This window comes from Centropristis striata, chromosome 10 (assembly GCF_030273125.1).
Source record: "Centropristis striata isolate RG_2023a ecotype Rhode Island chromosome 10, C.striata_1.0, whole genome shotgun sequence".
Taxonomy (NCBI): domain Eukaryota; kingdom Metazoa; phylum Chordata; class Actinopteri; order Perciformes; family Serranidae; genus Centropristis; species Centropristis striata.
The window spans coordinates 37341017-37366586 of record NC_081526.1 but is presented as its reverse complement, the minus strand read 5'-3'; the positions used below and the strand labels follow the sequence as shown (position 1 = coordinate 37366586).

The window sequence follows — 25570 nt, the reverse complement described above, 5'->3', positions numbered from 1 at the left end:
GGCTGTTTAATTTTCATTTTAGGCTCAATATAAGGTTTGCGGCTCCCTTCCACGATTTTCTCTTTTTTGGGTTGTGGCTCTTTAGTTAGTAAAGGTTGCCCACCCCTGGTGTACAGGTATATCTAAAAAAATTAGAATATTGGGAAAATGTTCATTATTTTTGTCAATTATGTCAGAAAGTTAAACTTGTATATTATATAGTTTCAATACACAGAGTGAAATATTTCAAGCCGGTTTTTATTGTCATTTTGATGATTATGGCGTACAAATTAGAATATTACATAAGATCAATAAAAAAAGGATATTTTAAACACAAATGTCAGGCTTCTGAAAAGTATATTAATTTCTATACACTCAATACTTGGTTGGGCTCCTTTTGTATGAATTACTGCATTAATACTTGGTGACATGGAGGAGATCAGCCTACAGCACCATGTTGCTCTGATAGCAGCCTTCAGCTCATCGGGTGTCTCTCACCTTCCTCTTGACAACAGCCCATAGACTCCTATGGGGTTCAGGTCAGTCTGAGAGCTGCTGCAGCTGCTTGATTCAATAAACCTCCATTCTGACCGGCCAATCAAACATCACCTGCTGCCCATAGACTCTGAACCAGAAGAAGACAACTAACAGGTTGTGTTGAGTGTTCAGGCTGAAAATGTTTTATTTACAAAATAAAATAAAACAAAGTTTGTGTTGATGCATTTTTATTTCCCAGCATTTTATATGACACAAACAGAGCGAGCAGAGTGTGTAAACCAGTCGACACACTGAATATAAAGAGTTCACACACATCTGATCATCAGTCTGAATCACCTCTGACAAGTTTAAAAATATAAAAAACTTTGTGTTGCAGCTGCAGATCCACATCTGGTTTTACACAATGCATATTTTATTTTAATGTGGGATGAAATGATGAGAGGGCCATGATGAAAATCTTTATCAAACGTTAAAAAATATGAAAAACATCTTTAAATCTGTGAATTAGTTTTCATCTTTGGGAAAACAAAAACAAACGAGATCAAGTTCAGATATTTAAAGAAATACAAGATGTAAACATGAGAAATAAATAACCAATCAGAGCAAAGATACAGGCTCACCATGGACCAATCAGAGGAAAGATACCGGACTAGTTGTGAGCCAATCAGAGATGATTCTGCAGTCACATGATGATAATCTGAGACTTAACTAATAAAAACAAACAAAACCTATTTTACATCAGAGACATTTACAAACTGTACAACAACAACAGTAATAATAATAAAAATATTCATAATAACAATAATAACAATATCATCAATAATAATCTAAACCCCCGATTCTGATGACTTCTTCTGGAGGTCACATTCACCTGTCAGAGGAGGAGGAGGAGAAGCTGATGGGGGGAGGAGGAGGAGGAGGAGGAGGAGGAGGAGGACGTTATGTGACCTCCATGGGCAGCGTGGTCTCTGACAGTCCGTTCAGAAGTCTCTCTGAATCGTGAGCGTCTCTGTTGGAAAAAAAACAAAAGAAAGTGGAGTTTACCTGGACAGGTGTGTGTAGTTGGAGTATGCCTGGACAGGTGTGTGTAGTTGGAGTATACCTGGACAGGTGTGTGTAGGTGGAGTATACCTGGACAGGTGTGTGTAGGTGGAGTATACCTGGACAGGTGTGTGTAGGTGGAGCATACCTGGACAGGTGTGTGTAGGTGGAGTATACCTGGACAGGTGTGTTTAGGTGGAGTATACCTGGACAGGTGTGTGTAGTTGGAGTATACCTGGACAGGTGTGTGTAGGTGGAGTATACCTGGACAGGTGTGTTTAGGTGGAGTATACCTGGACAGGTGTGTGTAGTTGGAGTATACCTGGACAGGTGTGTGTAGGTGGAGTATACCTGGACAGGTGTGTGTAGGTGGAGTTTACCTGGACAGGTGTGTGTAGGTGGAGTTTACCTGGACAGGTGTGTGTAGGTGGAGTATACCTGGACAGGTGTGTGTAGGTGGAGTTTACTTGGACAGGTGTGTGTAGTTGGAGTTTACCTAGACAGGTGTGTGTAGGTGGAGTATACCTGGACAGGTGTGTGTAGGTGGAGTTTACCTGCTGGTGGCGACAGTGGCGAGCTTTAAGGCAGATGTTGGGGGGGCGGAGGGTCGAGCGGTGTGAGGGTGGGCAGGGGAGACGGCTCCCACCTGAGTCCTCTGGTTGGGGAGGGACTGAGGGGAGGAGGATGAAGAGTATGAAGACCTAGAGGGACCTGAGGACAGATGAGAGGACAGGTGAGACTCAAACAGGTGAGACTCAAACAGGTGAGACTCAGACAGGTGAGACTCAGACAGGTGAGACTCAGACAGGTGAGGCTCAGACAGGTGAGAGGACAGATAAGATTCAGACAGGTGAGAGGACAGATGAGATTTAGACAGGTGAGAGGACAGATGAGATTCAGACAGGTGAGAGGACAGGTGAGGCTCAGACAGGTGAGATTCAGACAGGTGAGATTCAGACAGGTGAGGCTCAGACAGGTGAGAGGACAGGTGAGAGGACAGGTGAGGCTCAGACAGGTGAGATTCAGACAGGTGAGGCTCAGACAGGTGAGAGGACAGGTGAGAGGACAGGTGAGGCTCAGACAGGTGAGGCTCAGACAGGTGAGACTCAGACAGGTGAGGTGACTCACCTATCGGGTGGAGGGCTCCGTTGACGCTGGCCTTGTGCTGTCTGTTCTCGCCGTTGATGCGACCGTGAGGAGCGGCGGTAATCACAGCTGAGGCTGCGAACTGAGCGCCGGCCGAGTCCAGGGTCTTGGAGCTGGACTCGGCAGCCCTGCTGGACTACAGACGGACCAGGATGTGATTTATAGCCTGTTTTATAATTTCTATATAATAATATACATAAATAATAATATAAATAAAGTATTGCTGTGTTACCTGTGCAGTGAGTCTGCGAGCAGACGTGTTGTTCTGCAGCTGTTCCAGCTGTTGTTTCTGCATCTGGACCAGCTGCTGCTGATGACTGTGGTACTGCTCCTCTGTGATGCCCCCTGCAGGCACATTCATTGGGTTCAGAAACTTTTGACACTTGGTAGATTTGTGGATTTTGTGCGATTGTACGGCAGCACTTGTGTTTTGTTGCTGCTTATTGTGAATCTAGAGTCTATCCGTCCTCTGAATGCTCCAGGTCTCTAGTTTGTGGTTGTAAAGTTTCATGAGGCTGTGATTCTCCTAGAGGTCACAGCAGCTCATTTTATAGATTGAGCTCAAGTTTTACTCACTAAAATCATCACACATGATGACCCACACTTTTTGATCCACCAAAATTAAAGTAATTCGCACCTCCTGTCCAGCAGGTATATTGTGTACATATTAATTATCTTTTGTCTGATCTTGTCTTGATCTTGAGTGCTGGATCGCTGTTGGAACACTCCGTTGATATTCAGAGCTAAACACTGTCAGGTTCCTGTGGGATAACTGCAGCTAACTACCGTTAGCAAGTAGCATACAATAGCAAAATGTCCCAGCAGCTGAGTGTCTTTAAAAGCTTGGTGACTGTGATGGCGTTCATAAACATGGTGAAAAAAGAGGAATTGGTGCGGTGGATTATGGACGAGCTTGTTTCATCTCTTTTCCGTTGATATTTTTTAGGCATTATGGTGTTGACTTTAAAAAAAGTGATGGCACAGACCGCTCTTAAGATTTAAGAATCAGTATTGAGAAATCCTTTAAACCCAGCACTAGTAAGGAGGAACCTTGTGGGTACCCACAGAACACATTTGGTTCAGATATGTGGAGGTCAGAGGTCAGAGGTCAGGTCTAGGAGCTGAGGTTGACAGGCTAAACAAAGATAAACAGTTGTTGGTGTTTTTACAGTACAGTCAGGGATCATGCTGCAGAGGGAGCAGCTTAAAATATTAAAACTTATCAAAATGACTTATTCAAACTCATAACTCACCTGAGTTATTGTCAGGTGAAAGACGACAGGCGAGTCTGTTGTCCTCTGTAGAGGACTCTGTGGTCTGGGTGCCCCCCTCCCTCTGGTCCTGAAGTGGTCTGGGTCTGAAGCAGAACCTCCTCAGGGTCTGGATGTTGTTCAGGACTTGAGTCAGGGAGAGGGTGCTGGTTCCTGAGCTGGAGGCTGTTACTGGGTCACTGAGGATGCAGGTCCTCGTCCTGGTTCTGGTTCCAGAGTCCAGCTGCTTCAGTACTGGATCCAGAGCTGAGGAGGCTCGGTCCAGGATGATCCTGATCAGAGAGAAAAGACTTCAGCTTTAACCCTTTATCAGGCACAGAACTATATTTTGTAACTTCAGGTAATATTTCGAGAAAAAAGTGGCAAATCCACAAGAAAAAAAGTCGCAGATTTAAGAGATTTAAAGTGGGAAATCTGCGCGAAAAAAGTCGCAGATTTACGAGAAAAAAGTGGGGGAAAAAAAACTTTTTTCTCCCAGATTCACCACTTTAACCCTTAATAGGACACTCATTGAAATACTTGCAAATTCCAAATTTCAACCCTAGAGAATATTGGAGGATATTACATACTGCTAGAATGTGTAAAAAAAACATACGAAAATAATATTTTGAGAAAAAAGTTTACCAGATTAAAGTGGCAAATCTACGAGAAAAAAATGCGCAGATTTACGAGATTTAATTGCTTTTCCCCCACTTTTTTCTCGAAAATCTGCAACTTCTTTTCTTGTAGATTTGCCACTTTAATCTAGTAAATTTGCAACTTTTTCCTCGAAATATTACCTGAAGTTACCAAATATAGTTCTTTGCCTGATAAAGGGTTAACAGGAACACAGAAATATATTTTATTGATTTATGATAAGAAAACATTATGTTACCGTCCCCCTCGTCCAATCCGCCGCCGGCTCAGTCCCGTCCAATAAGGAGGCAGCGTCAGCTGAGCCAGAGAGTGCCGGAGACACGGAGGGACCAGATCCAGTCCGCCCGTCTCCTCCGTACGAGGCTGCACATCAAACACTCATTACAACCAACTGAAAACTGTCTAAAGACAAAATATTTAACGTTCAAACTGAAAAAATGTTTGTTTTAAAGTTTAAAATAATCAGCCGTTCTTTAACACTCGACGACACCAACTGCTCAGGTTCTAAACTAAAGTTCCTTGGTGCTGATGTTGGAGTTTACAGACGTTATAATAATAATAATAATTAATTTTATTGGTAAAGCACTTTTCATAAGGAAATCTCAAACTGTTGTTAAACTGATTATTAAGTGGTGAACCTCGCTCCATCAGCTGTTTCTACAACCTGTTATTGCTATTATGTTTTTAAATATGTTGCCAGCAAAAAGCACATACATTTATTAATAATAGTAGTAGTAGTAATAAAAGTTATGGTGATAGTATTAATAGCAATAATAATATTAGTAATAATAATCGTATAAAAGTAATAAACTCACAGAGAAATATTGGCATCCAGCTTTTCTCCTGAAGTCAAAAACTCCATCAGGATGATTTTCTTCATCATCAGGTGAAGATGGAGGAGACTGAGAGACATGAAGATTACATTAAATGATATTCTATGATATTCTGTTATAATATTCTGCGTATTGTTGAGTGTGTGTCTGACCAGCGGGGGCAGCAGAGGCCCGTCGTCCTCTCCGGAGCTGTGGAAGTCGTACTGTTTGATATCGGCCTTGTTGACGGTGAAGGGACCAGGGGGACGAGCGGGACATCTCTGGGGAGGATACAGTCTGTCCCGTCTCACGTTCTTCTTTGGTCTGAGCAGGTCGAAGGGAAGCTCCTCCCTGACGGAGAGCTGCTTCTTATTCTGCATCTGAAAGCATCAGACCACCGTCCGTTTACTCATGGAAGCATTAAGAAGAAAGGAATTCCAAGACGGAATTTAATCCACTCAAATCTAAATACGACGAAGAATCTGACAGGTGCAGACAGAGAGGTGACTGCAGTGAGACAGGTAACTGAAGTGAGACAGGCAGCTGCAGTCAGACAGGTGGAGGCATACAGGTAACTGCATTGAGACAGGTAACTGCTGACAGACAGGTGCAGTCAGACAGGTTAATGCAGACAGACAGGTACAGGCAGACAGGTAACTGCAGTGAGACAGGTGGATGCAGACCGACAGGTAACTGCAGACAGACAGGTAACTGCAGTGAGACAGGTAGAGGCAGACAGGTAACTGCAGTGAGACAGGTAGAGACAGACAGTGCAGCAAGACAGGTGGAGGCAGACAGTGCAGACAGACAGGTGGAGGCAGCCAGTGCGGACAGACAGGTGGAGGCAGACAGACAGGTAACTGCAGACAGACAGGTGCAGACAGACAGGTAACTGCAGTGAGACAGGTGGAGGCAGACAGTGCAGAAAGACAGATGGAGGCTGCTAGTGCAGACAGACAGGTGGAGACAGAAAGTGCAGCAAGACAGGTGCAGGCAGACAGGTAACTGCAGTGAGACAGGTGGAGGCAGACAGTGTAGACAGACAGGTGGAGGCAGCCAGTGCAGACAGACAGGTGGAGGCAGACAGTGCAGACAGACAGGTGGAGGCAGCCAGTGCAGACAGACAGGTGGAGGCAGACAGACAGGTGAAGGCAGACAGTGCAGACAGACAGGTGGAGGCAGACAGTGCAGACAGACAGGTGGAGGCAGACAGACAGGTGGAAGCAGACAGTGCAGACAGACAGGTGGAGGCAGACAGACAGGTGGAAGCAGACAGTGCAGACAGACAGGTGGAGGCAGCCAGTGCAGACAGACAGACAGGTGGAGGCAGACAGTGCAGACAGACAGGTGGAGGCAGACAGACAGGTGTTACCTTGCTGCTGACGTCAGGTTTGTGTCTGCTGGCGGCTGCAGCGCTGCAGTGCAGCTGTTTGTCCAGCAGAGGGAGTGAGACGGTTCTGAGAGCGTCTCCACTGAAGTCCTCCATCTGGTACCTGAACACATCACCACACCTTAAACACACCTGGGAGTCAGGAGCTGATCTGATAGCTGTCTTTTATAACGACTATTTAAATATTCTATAATTATCACATGTTTAATTGTTTCAGGGTGAGTGAATATATTCTAACTGGTGTCTCACCTCCTCTCCACCACCTCCAGCGTGAGGTGCAGCAGCTCCCTCTTGGACTTCTCTCTCCTCTTGATCATCTCCAGGATGGTGACGGTGCGACTGAACTCTCTGCGCAGCCGCAGCATCTTCTCGTAGGACGCCTCGTCGTTCTTACGATTCTGAAACATTTTTACATTGTTTTTAATGTTTTCCTTATTAAACTGAAACTCATCTGTGAAACATGATTTTGCGAGACTCTGTAAAAATGGATGTCTGAAGCCTCTGAACCTGAAATAAATCTATAGATGTTTGCTGATTTTCCAATTAATTTCTTATTTTACAAGAACAGTTTGAAATATTTTAAAAATATAATTCAATGAGTCACTCAATCAACAAAAAGATAATTCAGTAACTTTTTGTTCATTAAATAGTGAAAAGAGGCTAAAAATTCTCCATTCTGATTTTTTTTTTCAAGATAATCAGCAGATAATATATAATAAAGACAACTGACCTTCCTGGTTTGCATCTTCTCCGTTCTCCGTCTGAACGCCACGTACGCGTCGTTGTTGGTCGACCCGTCTCTCTTCTCCTGTTTGACCTGAGGAATCAGCGACGCCGCCCGGCAGTTCTTCCTCTTCCTCAGCCAGTAATCATACGCAGACTTCAGCAGGTAGTCGTCCTCGTTCAGCAGCAGCTTCGCCTCCGCCAGGGACACCAACTAAAGACAGGACAGAACCACAGAGACCAGCTGAGGACAGAACAGAACCACAGAGACCAGCTGAGGACAGAACAGAACCACAGAAACCAGCTGAGACTGAAACAATCCTACAGACTGAAACAATCATACAGACTGACTGAAACAAACATATAGACTGAAACAATCCTACAAACTGAAACAATCTTATAGACTTAAACAATCCTACTGACTGGAACAATCATATAGACTGTAACAATCCTATAGACTGACTGAAACAATCCTACCAACTGAAACAATCCTACAGACTGAAACAATCCTACAGACTGAAACAATCCTACAGACTGGCTGAAACAAACCTACTGCCTGAAACAATCCTATAGACTGAAACAATCCTACAGACTGAAACAATCATACAGACTGACTGAAACAAACATATAGACTGAAACAATCCTACAAACTGAAACAATCTTATAGACTTAAACAATCCTACTGACTGGAACAATCCTACAGGCTGAAACAATCCTATAGACTGAAACAATCCTACTGACTGAAACAATCATATAGACTGTAACAATCCTATAGACTGACTGAAACAATCCTACCAACTGAAACAATCCTACAGACTGAAACAATCCTACAGACTGGCTGAAACAAACCTACTGCCTGAAACAATCCTATAGACTGAAACAATCCTATAGACTGGCTGAAACAATCCTACAGACTGAAACAATCCTACTGACTGACTGAAACAATCCTACAGACTGGCTGAAACAATCCTACAGACTGACTGAAACAAACCTACTGCCTGAAACAATCCTATAGACTGAAACAATCCTATAGACTGGCTGAAACAATCCTACAGACTGAAACAATCCTATAGATTGAAACAAACCTACTGCCTGAAACAATCCTATAGACTGAAACAATCCTACTGACTGAAACAATCATATAGACTGTAACAATCCTATAGACTGACTGAAACAATCCTACCAACTGAAACAATCCTACAGACTGAAACAATCCTACAGACTGGCTGAAACAAACCTACTGCCTGAAACAATCCTATAGACTGAAACAATCCTATAGACTGGCTGAAACAATCCTACAGACTGAAACAATCCTACTGACTGACTGAAACAATCCTACAGACTGGCTGAAACAATCCTACAGACTGACTGAAACAAACCTACTGCCTGAAACAATCCTATAGACTGAAACAATCCTATAGACTGGCTGAAACAATCCTACAGACTGAAACAATCCTATAGATTGAAACAAACCTACTGCCTGAAACAATCCTATAGACTGAAACAATCCTACAGACTGGCTGAAACAATCCTACTGACTGAAACAATCATATAGACTGAAACAATCCTACAGTGACTGAAACAAATATATAGACTGAAACAATCCTACAGACTGGCTGAAACAATCCTACAGACTGACTGAAACAATCCTACAGGCTGAAGCTTCTGAGTTTTTGAGACACAGAATAAAGACACAGTCAACGCTGAATAAGTGACAGAAAACCATCACCACTGATCCAGTGTGTGTGTGTGTGTGTGTGTTACCTGGTGTGTGTGTGTGTGTTACCTGGTGTGTGCTGGCCTTCTCCAGCCGGTCCACCATGGTCTCAAACTGCAGCGGTTTGATCTCCATCTTCCTGTTCAGTCTGTTGAGCAGTGACTCGTCCTCCGAGTCCATGTCATAGTCTGGCTGCTCCGGGTCCAGACCCAGAGCTGCAGGACCAAACAGAACACATCAGGACCGGGTCAGACACACACACACACACACACACACACACACACACACACACACACACACAGAGAGACACACACACATCAGGACTGGGTCAGACACACACACATCAGGTCAGACTGGACCTGGTTCATGACTCACGCTGGATGTGGATCAGCTGTTTGGGGACCCGAACCTCTCCTCGGTACAGGCGGTCGTAGTAGGTGGTGTTGGTCTCTGCTTCAGGGACCGGGATCACCATGTTCGCCTCCTTCTCCCTGAACGCCTGCTGAGCAGACATCACCCTCTGGAGGTGGTGCTCCTACACACACACACACACACACACACACACACACACACACACACACACACACACGTTTGAGTTATTCTGCCTGACGAAGTTGTAGTTCACTGATTGTAATAATAACAATAATAATAACATTACAACAATTATAATCAATAATAACAATCATTTGTTGTAGTTTGTATCAGATTTACATTTATTTAATAACATTCTGCAGATAAACAGATTCTATATTTTTTATTTCTATAATGATAAAACATGATTATAAAGAAATGACGTCGTCTGATTGGCTGAAGATGCAAGATACTGCGTCGTCCGTTGCCATGGGGACTACGTAAAAACGTTCACGTCACAGTACAGACCGCGCTCCTGCCTGACGGCGCTACGCTAACAGCGGAGCGTCTACGTAAAGACTACGTAAAGACTACGTCAGCGGCGTAGCGCGGCGGCGGGCGGCGGCAGGACTTTACGTAGAGACGTGATGAATCCCGCCCCGGTCCGGTAATAAACATGTCCTACCAGCTCCTCTTCCCTCTCCATCCCGCTGGGCAGGGCCGGCACGGCCCGGCTGATGGCCAGGCAGGCTCCCAGCTCCGGCAGCTCCCGGCTCCGGTACACCGGCAGCGGCTTGGCGGCGTCCAGCGCCCGGGCCCGGAACGACAGTTTACTCATGCTTTTAACAAACAGAACCGACCCGCTACCGGACACGACCCGCTCCGCTCCCAGTCCGTCTGCTCCGTCAGGACCGTCCGCTGCAGGACCCGGACCCGGCGGGACCCGGTCCGCTCATCTCCAGCACCGGGACAAACATGGCGGACATGTCCACACAGCGGCCAGGCATCCCGTCAGCCACCGCGGCGGCGCGCTCAGAAAAAAGGAAAAGGAAACCAGAGTTCACCATAGACCGTCTATGGGACACACTAATTATATATAATAATAATGTTCAGACCATAGACAGTTTATGGGGCACACTAATAATAATAATATAATAATTTAAAAATAATTAAAAAATAATAACAATAATGTTCAGACCATAGATCGTCTATGGTGCACACTAATAATATATAATAATAATAATAATAATAATAATAATAACAATAATAATAATAATGTTAAGACCATAGACCGTCTAAGGGACACACTTAACAATATTTAATAATAGTAATAAGGTTCAAACTGGAGATAATAATATTTATTATTATTAACAATAATAAGGCTCAAACTGGAGATAATATTTAATAATAATGAAGTTTAAACTGCTTAAAGCAACAATGTTTCAACATTCTGATAGTTCTGAATGCGTTCTAGAATTCAAACAGAACTTTTATTTGATAGAACTTTATTTTGATAGAACTTGTGAAGAAGAAGCAGAAGAAGAGGAGGAGTCGTTCTGGTTCAGAGTGTTTCGGTCTGCCTGCACTGTGACATCATTTGTGATAGATAATAAATATAATAAATAAATAAATATAGAAAGTTATTCTTTACAGAAACAGAGACGTCCCAGGGCTGCAGGGGACATTTGTTCCCCAAATAAAGCAGGACTCAGTGTGTCCACCAGGTGGCAGCACCAACATCAACAGATACAACAGAGAGAAGAAGAAGCTTCCTGTAGTTTTAATATATGGTTTTAATACAGTTAGTGAGAGAAGAACTTTATTGATTTATTATGGACAATCAACAGGCGACCTCCCTGTAATTTATATATTATGTAAATTACTGTGGACAGTTTGTGTCCCGTGTGGACACAAACCACTGTCATTCACCTGTGTCCTTGAAGACATGAAATGATCCAGAATGAGACAAAGAGACAGGGACAAACAATAATTTTATATTAAACATAAAGTCCTGAAACAGTCCGCTGCTTTTATTTACTATTTATATATTTATTTATTAATTTATCTATTTATGTTTCTGTCTGGCTGGATTCATAATAATGGTAATACTTACAGGCTTTTATTTTGACACAATTTAAAGAAATAATTTTATAGTTTTATCATTCAAACAGTTTACTTTTTTGAACACAAACTTTGCCCAAAGGAAGCTGAGATGGGCACTGTGTGTTGGCTTGTTGACTTCTGGACAATGAACTCGTGTTAATGACACTCTGTCGATGCCCTGATGTCTTCCACTGGATCCCCACAAGGCCTATTATTTTTATTATTTTATACTATATTTAGGACTATTATTAAGTTTGCAGATGATTCAGTCATAGTCTCCTGCAGGACCATGAGGTGGACCATGGGCCTGTCTTGGACAATTTTGTCAAGTGGTGTGATAGTTCATATCTACAATTAAATGTTTCAAAGACAAAAGAAATGAAAATCGACTTCCGCCGGAATGTTCCTGCCACAGCACCCACTGTAATCAGTGTAACATATAAATACCTCGGCACCATTCTGGACGACAAATTGACGATGCGAATACAGACTCCATCTGTAAGAAGGCCAATCAGAGGCGGTTTCTCCTGAGGAAGCTGAGGAGTTTTAATGTTGACAGATCGATTTTAAAAATGTTTTATTCATCTTTTATCGAGTCAATTTTAACATTTGGAATGATCTGGTTCGGTAACCTCAGTCTGATCAATAAGAAAAGGCTTGGAAAAATTGTTCTGTTATGTCAAAAGATCATTGGCCTTGACCTGGAACACATATTTACCAAGTCAGAGCCACAAGAAGGCAAAGGCCATACTGTCAAACCTCCTACAGCCTCTACATGCAGAGTTTAGACTCCTGCCACTAGGAAGGAGAGATACTTACAGGAAGAGGACCGAAACAAACAAACATCTAAAATCATTTGTTCCCTCAGCTGTTGGCTTCCTAAACAAACTAGAGCAGTACTTCTCAACCTTTTTGAGTCGCGACCCCCAATTTAACATGCATGTTGTCCGCGACCCCCACTCACTGAACACAATCTCACACGCACAGTTCAGATCACCAAAAAAAGGAAACAAAATGACCAAAAAAGAAAAAAAATACCAAAGAAAGACACAAAATGACCAGAAAAGACACAAAATAACCAAGAAGACACTAAATGACCAAAAAAGACATAAAATGACCAAAAGAAGACACAAATTGACCAAAAAAGACACAAAATGACAAAAAAAGAAAAAAAACAACCAAAAAAAGACACAAAATGACAAAAAAAAAGACATTAAATGACCAAAAAGACTAAAACACATTAACACATGAACACTTTAACACAGTGGAGACAGAGCTGACTTCCAAAATGATTTGGCGACCCCCAGAAATCATCTCGCGACCCCAATTTGGGTCCCGACCCCAAGGTTGAGAACAGCTGAACTAGGGTAGTAGCTTTGTCTTTCTTAAGCAATGTAAATTATATATTCCATGATGTCTCCCATATGCTTTTATGCTTTAATGTTTTTATGTTCTGTGTTTTGTATTTATTATGATTATTTGTTTGTTGTGTGACATTTTTAACTACTGAATGCAGAACAAATTGCCCCTCAGGGACAATAAAGATTTATCAAATCAAATCAAAATAACAGACTTTTCTTCACTCTAGTTTTCTCTTCATGTTCTCATATTCACTGTACTTTTCTCATCTCCGGTCGTTGTTTCTGCAGATTGAAGGAAAGTAAAAACATTTGATTCTCGGGTTCAGTTTTATTTTTTGCTTCCAAACAGGAAAACTTTAAAACGTTAAAGAAACAAATAAAGTGAAAATAAACATTTAAATAAAAACAGGAAACTGAAGGAGAGCTGAGGGATGATGTCACAATGATGTCATGATGATGAGAGGTGAGCACCAGCAGGGACGTCTGAGGTATCTAACACACACACACACACACACACACACACACACACACATACGCACACTGACACACACACACACACACACACTCACACTCACACTCACAGATACACACACACACACACACTCTCACAGACACACGCTCTCACAGACACACACTCTCACAGACACACACACACACTTTCCTCCACAGGAAGTTAGTGTTCTGAGTTTTCAACATAAAACTCTTAAACACTCATCATATAAAATCTATTTGTCAACATTATAAAGGATTTTTAAAAAATGAACTCATGCTAAAATCAACATTCATATGTACAAAAACACCAAATAAACTTCTCCTTCTGCAGAAATACATTTTGTCTTTACAGCCGGTCAGAAGAAGAAGAAAGTGAACGTTTATCTGACACAGTGAAGTGAGATAGTGTTGTGATTTCCTGCAGGTCCCTGAACGCCTCCGTTTGTTTTCGTAGTTTTTCTCCTTTAATTTGTTCGTAGTTACGATACTTTTCTCGTAACGTGCTCTCGTTATCGCCACATCGCCCCCTGCTGCTCAGTTTTACTTCTGCCAATGAAATAATATTAATATAAATATTTATTGATGACAAGTCATTTCAAAAAGGTTTGTCAAAATAAAACAAACAGGAAGAAAGAGAGGAAACCAGCAGGAAATATAACAAAATAAAAGCTTTAAATATTGACATTTAGTGTTTCAGATTCTGATTGAAGACTTATTTATAACAGCCGATCAGGGTCATTGATCAGTTGATCAGGGTCATTGATCAGCCGATCAGGGTCATTGATCAGCCGATCAGGGTCATTGATCAGTTGATCGGTTTCTGACGAGGAGAAACTGGACGACGTTCTGATTGTCTTTTTTATTCTGAGAATTTTAAATTCAGATTATATATTTTCAAATATAGAGCAAAGTGAACACTGAATGTCAGATTGTCGGACTGAAATTAATCAGTGTGTTATTTTATTATTTATAATCTCTAATAATCTCAATGTTGACCAAAATAATCCAAATGACAGAAACACATAATGTGGTTTAATAATTTAAAGTTTACAGGTTTTAAAACCAATAAAATTAAATGAACCAGTTTTTAAATGAATAAATAATTTTATCTTCTGTGTTTCACATCATTCTGTTCAGTTTCTCCTGATCAATAACTGATGATTGAATATACAACAACAACAACAATAACAATAACAATAATAATAATAATAATGTGTATTTATATTTCTGTACATACAGCAGAGAAACATTCAGAAGCTGTTTGTTGTTCGTCATCACTACAGTCGCCCTTTTATTCTGAAATCACATTATTGTAGAAAATCTGTCCAGGAAGTCTTTTACTTTGTAATACAAAACAGGAACTGATGTCGTCTTCCTCAGGCTCACCTGCGGGTCACCTGAGCACCGAGTCGCCGAAAGTCCTCGTCATAGACTCGACTCTTTGGGCGGGTAGTCCACGTTCGTTACCATGGTGACGACCGTGACGATCTCCTCCGGCGCCGTGGCGCTCGTCTGCCGCTGCATCTGCACGACCCGCTCCTCCACGCAGCCCGCCGACAGCCGCGCCTCCGCCTCGTGGTCCCAGCACTCCTCGATGGTCTCACAGAGCGCCGCCAGGCCCTGGGGGGACACGCCATGGTCAGCACGCCACACACACACACACACACACACGGTCAGCACGCCACACACACACACACACACACACACGGTCAGCACGCCACACACACACGGTCAGCACGCCACACACACACACACACGGTCAGCACGCCACACACACACACGGTCAGCACGCCAGACAGACAGACAGACAGACAGACAGACAGACAGAGACACACACACGATCAGCATGCCACACACACACACACACACACACACACACACACACACACACACACACACACACAGTCAGCACGCCACACACACTCACGGTGTGTTTCTGCCAGGTGTCCCTCAGAGATGGTCTCAGCTTCTTGTGGACGACGACTTCCTGCATGTCCTCCAGAGACGGATGCTGTCCCACCTCCTCCTCAAACGGCAGCATGTACTCGTCCAACGGCCCTGAGACAGACGGACACACAGGGACATCAGAGACACTCAGAGACAGACGGGGACATCAAAAACAGACGGGGACATCAGGGACACTCAGAGACAGACGGGGACATCAAAAACAGACAGGGACATCAGGGACACTCAGAGACAGACAGGGATACACAGGGACATCAGAGACAGACGGGGATACTCAGAGACCGACAGGGACACCAGAGACAGACAGGGATACTCAGAGACAGACGGGGACACTCAGAGACAGACGGGGACACTCAGAGACAGACGGGGACATCAAAAACAGACGGGGACATCAAAAACAGACGGGGACATCAGAGACAGACAGGACATCAGAGACAGACGGGACATCAGAGACAGATGGGGACATTAGAGACACTCAGAGACCGCCGGGGACATCAGAGACAGATGGGGACACCAGGGGACATCAGAGACAGGGACAGACGGGGACATCGGAGACAGACGGGGATACTCAGAGACAGACGGGGACATCGGAGACAGACGGGGATACTCAGAGACAGACGGGGACACCAGGGACCCGTCCTGTGAGGGTCTTACCGTCAGCAGCTTTGCAGCGGGATGCCAGCTCCCACAGGACCAGTCCCACAGCGTACATGTCTATCCTCAGGAAGGCGTCCCTCTGGAAGTTGATGGCGCCCTCGAGGACCTCTGGGGCCATGTACCTCCTGGTCCCCACCTGACACACAAACAGGTATACTTCACATATCACACCTGGTTTAAAACTGTGGTACCCCGTAATAGCCACAGACCTGTCTGATGTGTGTCTCATTAACATCCGAGTTTTGATCTAATATTTTAAAATACTTTATTGTCTCCCAGGTGGACTCACCTGTCCGTGTGTGTCTCCAGGTGATTTTCCCGCCTCAAACCTGAGAGCGAGGCCGAAGTCGGCGATGCAGGCGGTCAGGTTGGACTTCAGCAGCACATTCTTACTCTTAAAGTCCCTGAAACAGGCAGAGTGAGACCACAGGCAGAGTGAGACCTCTTAACAAAAAGAGGCAGAGTGACATCTCCTGTCAAAAAAAACCCAAAAACCTAACTTTGAAACATCCCACCAAAAATGTGTGTTTGCCTGTGTGAATGTGTACCTGTGTGTAACTGTGTGTGTGTGTACCTGTGTGTGTGTGTGTGTGTGTGTGTGTGTGTGCCTGTGTGTGTGTGTTTGCCTGTGTGAACCTGTGTGTGTGTGTGTTTGCCTGTGTGTGTGTATGTGTACCTGTGTGTGTGTGTGTTTGCCCGTGTGAACCTGTGTGTGTGTGTGTACCTGTGAGTGTACCTGAGAGTGTGTACCTGTGAGTGTACCTGTGTGTGTGTGTGTGTGTGTACCTGTGTGTGCCTGTGTGTGTATACCTGTATGTGTGTGTGTGTGTGTGTGTGTGTGTGACTGTGTTTGTGTGTGTGACTGTATTCGTGTGTGCCTGTGTGTGTAAACCTGTGTGTGTGTATACCTGTATGTGTTTGTGTACCTGTGTGTGTGTACCTGAGTACCTGTGTGTGTATACCCGTGTGTGTACCTGTGTGTGTGTGTGTGTGTGTGTGTGTGTGTGTGCCTGTGTGTGCGTGTACCTGAGTACCTGTGTGTGTGTGTGTGCATGTGTGTACCTGTGTGCGACGGCAGGTTTGTGTCCGTCCTTGTGTCCAGGTATGTCCTCGTGCAGGTAGGCCAGTCCTCGGGACATGGACTGGGCGATGAGACAGAGTTCTGACCAGGACAGGACGTTGGCCTTCAGGTAGTCCGTCAGAGAACCCTGAGGACAGACGACTCAGTTAGTGAACTTTACTTCAATCAAAATATAAATATTAATTTTGAGAAAATGAAAACATATAAATAAATATATATATAATGACATGTTATAAAATAAAATGAAATAACAAATAATTAAAAACATGACACATTGAATAAAATTAATTAAAATAAAAACTTAAATTAGATTTTTTTATTTGTAATATTTATACATTTATATTCTAAATATTTAATGAATATTAGTATATGAAACAATTGTTAAGAAAATGTAACCTTTTGTGTTGATGAGGACAGATTTGAACATTTAATAATATTTAATATGTAAATGTAAACCGTATTATTTTATTTAATAACATTTAATCTATGAATGTAATGCGGTTCTGAATGTGTCCTGCAGGGGGCGGTACCTTCTCGTGGTAGGCGGTGATGAGCCACAGCTCCAGCTCGCCACCACTTCCTCTCTTCTCGGCGCCGATGAAGTGCAGCAGGTTGTCATGTCTCATCCCGCTCAGCGTGAAGATGTCATACTCGTTCTGCCACGACTGCTTATCCTGAAGGTCAAAGGTCAAAAGGTCACAACTGAGACTAAAGGTCCATGAAGAAAAAACACACTCAGCGTGTTTCAGTCAGAGCTGAACACTGAACGAGTCTTTGGACTCGTCCCGTCCAGAGGAAGTCACCACTGAACAACGCTTAGATTCTGAACCTCAGATACAAACAATAATAACCAATAAAGAACTATAATGAGATGGATGGATGGGTTAATGGATGGATGAGTTGATGGAAGGATGGATGAGTTGATGGAAGGATGGATGGATGGGTTAATGGATGGATGGATGGATGAGTAAATGGATGGATGGATGGATGATGGATGGATGGATGAGTTAATGAATGGATGGATGGAAGAGTTAATGAATGGATGGATGAGTTAATGAATGGATGGATGGAAGAGTTAATGAATGGATGGATGGATGGATGAGTTAATGAATGGATGGATGAAAGGATGGATGGATGGATGGATGGATGGATGAGTTAATGAATGGATGGATGAAAGGATGGATGGATGGATGGATGAGTTAATGGATGGATGGATGAGTTAATGGATGTATGGATTGATAGTAAGTGGCGGTGCGTTCAAGGAGGCTGGGACAAAACAGACCTGGATGGGGAAGACTTTGACGGCCACGTGTTGTGTGAGCAGCTGAGCCTTCCAGACGCAGCCAAAGCGCCCCCTGGCCTTCAGCTCCAGTAACTGCAGGGGTTTCTGGCCCAGCAGGGGGGAGGGGGGCAGGGGCCCGGGGTCCTGCGGCAGAGACGAACAGAGTATGAATTCAACGAGTCAGAGTTGATACGTTTGTTCTGACTGAACGTAGAAATACATTAACAGTGTTGCTGTCGGGTCTCCAGGTGAGCTGCTCTGTTCAGAGGACCCCACATGGTGCATGAGATCAGTATGGAGCTGTACAGTCACAGAGACACCACACACATGTTCATCCTCTCATTGACTCATACGGACATCACACACACGTTCATTGACTCATACGGACATCTCACACATTCATCTGTTCATTGACTTATACGGTTGTCAATGCAAGTGTGAAATAAAAAGTACTATAATTCAAGTGGAGACCCATTCACTCAAGACCAAATGGTTTGATTGCTAGATCATATCAAAACCATATTTTGTGGTTCTAAATCCTAACAAGTATACCAGCTGTGTATCATATGTCAGTGTAATGTTAGATGTTGGAAGATTTATATTTATTTTCTTTTAGGGTTTAGTCGGCTGTTGTGTTTTTGACCTCAACAATGCATTTCTTTGTTCTTTATTAATCAAAATCAACATTTCTTATTTTCTACAGAAACAAGGAAGCTCTACCAACTGTTATGAGGCAAAAAGGAACGGTGGAGTAGTGGCAGGAGGTCACGTAGACCACAGTTATATGACTGAGGGTGTTGGTTGTAATCTTGAAGCTAAACAAATCTAGTCTGGAAATAAATATATTCTTTAATCAACATAATGTATTGTGTTTTTATTATATTATCAGTAAGTAACAACTCAAAATGTAAAAAAGGTTTTTGGGGAAATTCGGGACGGTTCAAAATGTTTTTCGGGGCATTTCCGGGACGGTGGTGCAAAAAAGTTAATTTTAACCCCTGCACCACACACACATTCATCCTCTCATTGATTCATATGGACTGAGTGTTCAGATGGCAGACAGACGGGGAGTTCTTTAGTTTGTTGCGATATGTGAAGCTTTAAATTTATTAAAGTATCGCCAACGACCACAAAATAATTATTGATCATGTCTATAAACAAACCTTTGTTTAAGCAGAGATAACTGACAAACTGGTCAAAAATAATACAGTGGTGATGATGTCACTAGGTGGGCGTGTCGGTGTTGTGAAACTTTGATTTGACGATAAACTGATTTAAGTGTAAACATGTTGACATCTATTGATCACTCTCAATGTGTAAACACACTCAGCTGTTTATCTGACATCATTTCATCAACACATGGAGACAAACAGCCAACAGGAGAAAAGAGACAGAACTGAACAGAACGAAGAGAACAAACTGAACAGAACGAACTGAATGAATTGAACAGAACCGAACTGAACCGAACAGCACGAACAAAACGAAACTGAACGATCAGGACCGAACTGAACAGAATGAACAGAACAAACTGAACCGAACTGAACTGAACTGAACTGAACTGAACAGAACAGAACGAACTGAACAGAACTGAACAGAGTGAAAAGAACGAACTGAACCGAACTGAACAGCACGAACAAAACGAAACTGAACGATCAGGACCGAACTGAACAGAATGAACAGAGTGAAAAGAACGAACTGAACCGAATGAACCGCACTTAAAAAACTGAACTAAAGAAACTGTACAGAACGAACTGAACAGAACCAAGTGAAGAAAAAAAAAAAGACGATAAATGAGGTGAAGTAGAAACGTTTGATCTTCTTACCTCGATCATTATATGAAAGGCGTGCTGAGAGGAAAAGGTCAGAGTCAGAGACACACTTTTACCTGCAGCTCAACACTTTACATCGTGTGTGTGTGTGTGTGTGTGTGTGTGTGTCTCACCTGTGTGGGCACCAGGACAGGTGGGTAGGCCAGTTTGTGGTGTCGGTACATCCAGAAGGAGAAGAGGACAATGGCGGTGACGGCCATGATGGGAACCAGCGAGTACATCAGCGTGGTCAGCACCGGAGGCTTCGCCGTCACTGGCTGGTTGGTCGCTGCGGCAACACACAGATGTTACAACAACAACAACAACAACAACAACAACAACAACAACAGACTGAGTCTGAAAAGTAAACAAATAAAGCTGTAACATTTGTGCAAGATAAGAATTAAAAGTCAGAATGTTTTTCTGAGAAATATAATCAGAAGTCAGAATATTTAGACAATAACGTTTATAAGAAACAGGAAATTCTAATTTATTTGAATTTTGTTTATGGAACTGAATCAACACACACACAGACAAGGGATGAGGCAATCAGGGGACTCACAGGGTGTGATGGGATGGTTGTCGGGGCTGTAGAAGAACTTGTCATTACACAAACTTCCTTCACAACAGCAGAAGAAAACGTCAGGATCATCTTTCCTCTCCACACACTCACTCCTGCAGAAGAAGAAGAAGGATAAGGTCATTTATAGACAGAAAGGAAGGTACTTCACACAACATGAGAATTAAATTATATAACATATTATACTATTAACTAATTAATTAAGTCTTGAGACACGCTGGACAGGAATATTGCACAAGGACAATGACAGAGAGACACAGAGAGACAGAGAGAGACAGACAGAGCACAGACCAAGTCACTCACCTGTCGTAACAGTTGACGTCGTCCAGCCAGCAGCCCTGTTTGACCACCTGCACCGCTCCCGACACGTTCTTCCAGGTGGCAAAGCAGTGAAGTCTCTTATCTTTGTCTCCAGAGCAGGTGACCACTGCGCTGAGGTTCCCCCGACCCTCCGACCCCGAGAACGACGAAGGGTTGTAGTTATAGTGGACGCACTTCTGAGAGTCCGAGCGTCCCAAGATGGCACCTGAGGAGAAGACAGGAGAAGATGTTTGACCAACCAACAAATCCACCAACCAACAAATCCACCAACCAACAAAACCACCAACCAATAAATCCACCAATGAATAAAACCACTAAAGAAAAAAATCCACCAACGAGCCAATGGATTGCTTTCAGCTCCTTGGGATTTTTACAGTTAAAGATAAAACAGGACAAAACGTTGGCGACTAGCGGAACATTTAATCTTTACTTGTCTTCGTTTTTCATGAATTAATTAGTTCATCAAGAGAAGCAATCACTTGAATCTCAGGTTTCAGTTTCTCACATTTTATTTACATTAAAGAAGTGTAACAACTGAAAACAAATGAAGATAATCATCACTCAGCAACTAAACTAATAATCTATTGTTCGAGAGAGAAACTGAACAATGGACCATGAAAATATCAATAAATCATAAATAATATGCAACAGAAGATGCGTCACACTACAATGCGTCCGGCTACATTGCCGGAAAGATCTGTGCCGGCTTTTCAACTCGGGGCATTCATAGTGATCCTGTGAAGGCAAAGTGATATTATGCCCTTTCATAGTGCAGTCTGGCGTCACGGAACGAGGTGGAGGATAGTGGAAGGAGACGATAGTCAGAGCAGCAGCAGTGCTAACAGGCTAACAGTTAGCTCTGTAGCAGTACAGTGTGTATGTGCTGCAGCAGTTTGTGTTCACTTAGCGACCTGCATTTGTTTACAACAAGCACCGGACTCTGTGCACAGTTAGCATGCCGGTTTGTTTACAATAAGCGGTAGCTGCACCGGACCTGATGGAGGTGTATGTTAGATGCCGGGACGGCCCGTTCACAGTGGTCCCGCTCCAACAGTCCCCCCAATGTTCCTCCTCTGTGACTCTGGAGGAACTTTGGTGGATCATTTGATCAGCATCCTGCTGCTGGAGCGTTCAGAGTGCAGGGAGACGTTACAGAGAAGGTCTCGGCATGAAATAGACCAATGGAGGGGACTATAGTCCACACTGCCACAGCAAACATAAACTACGATAACAACAAAATTGAATAAAAATAATGAAAACAACTGACATAAATCAGTTGACAGTGAGGAAACATAGATTAATAAACACACATTAATAAATAAAATAAATGCAGATCAATAAAGAAATACACAACAGACTCTGCATCGTTACACTGGAGCAGTACTCCAACTGTGTACTCTGTGTACTGTATGTGTGTGTGCAGTGTGTGTGTGTCTGTGTGTGTGTGTGTGTACAGTGTGTGTCTGTGTGTGTGTGTGTACAGTGTGTGTCTGTGTGTGTGTGTGTGCAGTGTGTGTCTGTATGTGTGTGTGCAGTGTGTGTCTGTGTGTGTGTGTACTCTGTGTACTGTATGTGTGTGTGCAGTATGTGTGTGTGTGTGTGTGTGTGCAGTGTGTGTCTGTGTGTGTGTGTACTCTGTGTACTGTATGTGTGTGTGCAGTATGTGTGTGTGTGTGTGTGTGTGTGTGTGCAGTGTGTGTGTTGTGTGTGTGTGTGTGTGTGTGTGTGTGTGTGTGTGTGTACAGTGTGTGTGTGTGGACAGGTAGGCTCACCTGAGGAGCAGGAGATGAGGAACACACTGAAGGCCAGTTTGGTGGCTGATCCCATGGTGGATCACAGACAGAACTAGATTTTACTGATAATCCACCGAACCAACCGGATTAACGTCCCTTCAAACTAATTGCTGGTGGACACAGAGTCCCGGAGACATGTCCCGGTCCACTCTGCCACCACTTGGTCCCGGTCTACCGAGATAAAATGTGGCACATAAAGCACCGTGAGTGAGCTGCAGATTAACCCGTTTATGTGAACACAGGCCCGGGGTCAGAGCGCCCAACAGGTCGGTGCATCAGCCGGTTATATAACGAGCATCTGACCGACAGGCTGCAGGCTGCTGCGGGACAACACGCTTCTCCTCCGGCGGCCCGGAGCTCGGTTCATGCGGCTGCAGTGATTGAGAGGCGGGCTGAAGCTGCTGCTAGAGCCGCTGGGTCCGAGCTAACAGAGACCCCGAACCAGACCAACAGGAGCCGTGTCAAGGCTGTGATCCGGGATCAGAGTCCACCCAGGAACACGCCGCGTGTCCCCGAGCCGAGCTGCTCCCTCTGTCCGCCGCTGACGCCCGCAGTCCGGTCACCGAGCAGCTAGCTGGCCCGGCTAGCCGTTAGCTTAGCTTAGCTCCGCGGCTAGCCGTCGGGCTGGCTCCGTGACTGGATCCGGAGGAGGAGAACCGCAGACACGACCAGCAGCTCCCGAACCGAGCTGCACGTCCCCGGACTGGATCTGGATCCTCTACCGGCCCGGGGTGAAGCTCTCCGCCGGGTTGACTCTCTCTGTCCCTGGACCCGCTCAGGCAAGATGGCCGCCCCGCAGATTATTTTTGTTTTTTGTTTTTTTTTCTTCCTTCTTCCATAATAATCTGTCAGGATACTGTGATTGACAGCTGCAGCGACCAATAGGCTGCTGAGGAGAGGCTCAACCCGGATTCTTCCACCAATCAGATGCGGCGTCCTGACGCAGGACGTCTGGAATGTGATGGAAGCCCCGCCCCCTGCTGGGTTCACACCAGAGACACGGATTAATCCCGGAACATGATCAATACATGATCAATACACACCTATACATTCTATGATCAATAAACACCTTTACATTCTGTTATCTATACACACCTTTACAGTCTATACAGCCTATGACACACACACAGACACGTTTAGAAACATGACCTGCTGACTCTTTATTATCAGTTCACACCAGGAAAAAAGAAACAGAATAAAATAAAAAATATTTAAAAATATTCATTCACAATAAATAAAAAATGATGAAATACAAAGTCAAGATGATACAATTTAAAATCAGTCAAAATTGTTCATTAATTTTAGTTACCCTGCTGAAAAAAACAGCACAGACCGCTGTGATTTACATGCTGGTATCTGTGCATAGACTGCTATGAGATGTCCATATGTAGCCGGCTACTACATACGATACGTACGGCTTGTATGCATATAAACGGCTATGAGCTAAGTATAACAGCCGAGATGTCCTCTAAGGTGTCCTCCAGTGGATAAAACTAGATGCAGTGTCCTGTAAGGTGTCCCCCAGTGGATAAAACTAGATGCAGTGTCCTGTAAGGTGTCCCCTAGTGGATAAAACTGGATGCAGTGTCCTATAAGGTGTCCTCCAGTGGAGGAAACTAGATGCAGTGTCCTGTAAGGAGTCCTGACTCCCGTGAGGAGAGTTACGGGACGTGACACTGACCTCGATTTGATCACTGATGGACGGATCAATTCTGACCCATCACATATAATCCCTGTTTGATAATCCACAATAATCTGTAGTCCTGTTGTGTTCAGTCACTCATCTGTCCAAAAATAACTTCTTTACATTTCAGTGTGATGGTTCACCTGCTCTCAGTCACTGTCAGCAGATACAGGTGACCTCCACCAGGTACCTGTCATACTGGGACCATCCATCCATCCATCCATCCATCCATCCATCCATCCATCCATCCATCCTTCCATCCATCCATCCATCCATCCATCCATCCATCCATCCATCCATCCATCCAGCAGGACAGAAAACTGACTGAGCTGACATCAGATGTTTGGACTTCTGTTACAACTCTATTAGTTATAGTACAGCAGCCTGCTCTCAGGTTGAACCTGTCCTTGGGTAGAACCTGTCATCTGGTGGAACCTGTCCTTGGGTAGAACCTGTACTCAGGTTGAACCTGTCCTATGGTAGAACCTGTCCTCAGGTAGAACCTGTCATCTGGTGGAACCTGTCCTTGGGTAGAACCTGTACTCAGGTTGAACCTGTCCTATGGTGGAACCTGTCCTCTGGTGGAACCTGTCCTATGGTAGAACCTGTCCTCTGGTGGAACCTGTCTTCTGGTTCAACCTGTCCTCTGGTGGAACCTGTCCTCTGGTTGAACCTGTCCTATGGTGGAACCTTTCCTTGGGTAGAACCTGTCTTCTGGTTGAACCTGTCCTCTGGTGGAACGTGTCCTCGGGTAGAGGAGTATAATGGACAGAATTGTTTTTTCTGTGTTTTCTGTATTTAACCAGGTGAGTTGTCCTACAGGTCAGAAGTTGTTGTTGTATTTCGTTGCGTGTTGTTGTGTGTTGTATGTGTTGGTGT

General features: G+C 43.9%; 2 protein-coding genes across 4 annotated transcripts; both read right to left on the bottom strand.

The window, feature by feature from the left end:
* Window positions 1-643: 643 nt before the first annotated feature.
* epc2 (enhancer of polycomb homolog 2 (Drosophila)) lies at window positions 644-10558 on the bottom strand. 2 transcript variants are annotated; one of them, XM_059342901.1, is made up of 14 exons: window positions 10250-10558; window positions 9589-9748; window positions 9283-9428; window positions 7504-7710; window positions 7023-7171; window positions 6756-6894; window positions 5557-5763; window positions 5387-5473; window positions 4810-4934; window positions 3918-4207; window positions 2897-3009; window positions 2647-2800; window positions 2073-2229; window positions 644-1486 (listed from the first exon to the last, which is right to left on the bottom strand). In XM_059342901.1, exons 1-14 carry the CDS (start codon window positions 10400-10402, stop codon window positions 1417-1419), a joined length of 2157 nt encoding a protein of 718 aa, XP_059198884.1. In that variant the 5' UTR covers window positions 10403-10558; the 3' UTR covers window positions 644-1416. The 2 variants fall into 2 exon arrangements, with proteins under 2 accessions (XP_059198884.1, XP_059198885.1); XM_059342902.1 differs by having other exon boundaries at window positions 6756-6876.
* A 3957-nt stretch (window positions 10559-14515) lies between these two features.
* On the bottom strand, window positions 14516-23784 carry acvr2aa (activin A receptor type 2Aa). Of its 2 annotated transcripts, XM_059343221.1 has the most exons (12): window positions 22987-23784; window positions 21197-21419; window positions 20876-20988; window positions 20448-20602; window positions 20329-20352; window positions 18506-18649; window positions 17754-17897; window positions 17205-17350; window positions 16432-16546; window positions 16140-16278; window positions 15448-15578; window positions 14516-15140 (listed from the first exon to the last, which is right to left on the bottom strand). In XM_059343221.1, the coding sequence occupies exons 1-12, from the start codon at window positions 23039-23041 to the stop codon at window positions 14946-14948; spliced, it is 1584 nt and encodes a 527-aa protein (XP_059199204.1). In that variant the 5' UTR covers window positions 23042-23784; the 3' UTR covers window positions 14516-14945. The 2 variants fall into 2 exon arrangements, with proteins under 2 accessions (XP_059199204.1, XP_059199205.1); XM_059343222.1 differs by lacking the exon at window positions 20329-20352.
* Window positions 23785-25570: the final 1786 nt, after the last annotated feature.

What these genes read in the sequence shown, in the direction of transcription:
- epc2 (XM_059342901.1), bottom strand. Translation starts at nt 10,402, where the DNA reads ATGAGTAAACTGTCGTTCCGGGCCCGGGCGCTGGACGCCGCCAAGCCG. An exon ending in GGCCTCTGCTGCCCCCGCTG is followed by an intron (nt 5,474 to 5,556) that starts GTCAGACACACA and finishes CATGTCTCTCAG; the next exon opens with TCTCCTCCATCTTCACCTGA. An exon ending in GCCACTGTCGCCACCAGCAG is followed by an intron (nt 1,487 to 2,072) that starts GTAAACTCCACC and finishes TTTTTCCAACAG; the next exon opens with AGACGCTCACGATTCAGAGA.
- acvr2aa (XM_059343221.1), bottom strand. Translation starts at nt 23,041, where the DNA reads ATGGGATCAGCCACCAAACTGGCCTTCAGTGTGTTCCTCATCTCCTGC. An exon ending in CCTCATCTCCTGCTCCTCAG is followed by an intron (nt 21,420 to 22,986) that starts GTGAGCCTACCT and finishes TCTTCTCCTCAG; the next exon opens with GTGCCATCTTGGGACGCTCG. An exon ending in CAACCATCCCATCACACCCT is followed by an intron (nt 20,603 to 20,875) that starts GTGAGTCCCCTG and finishes GTGTTGCCGCAG; the next exon opens with CGACCAACCAGCCAGTGACG.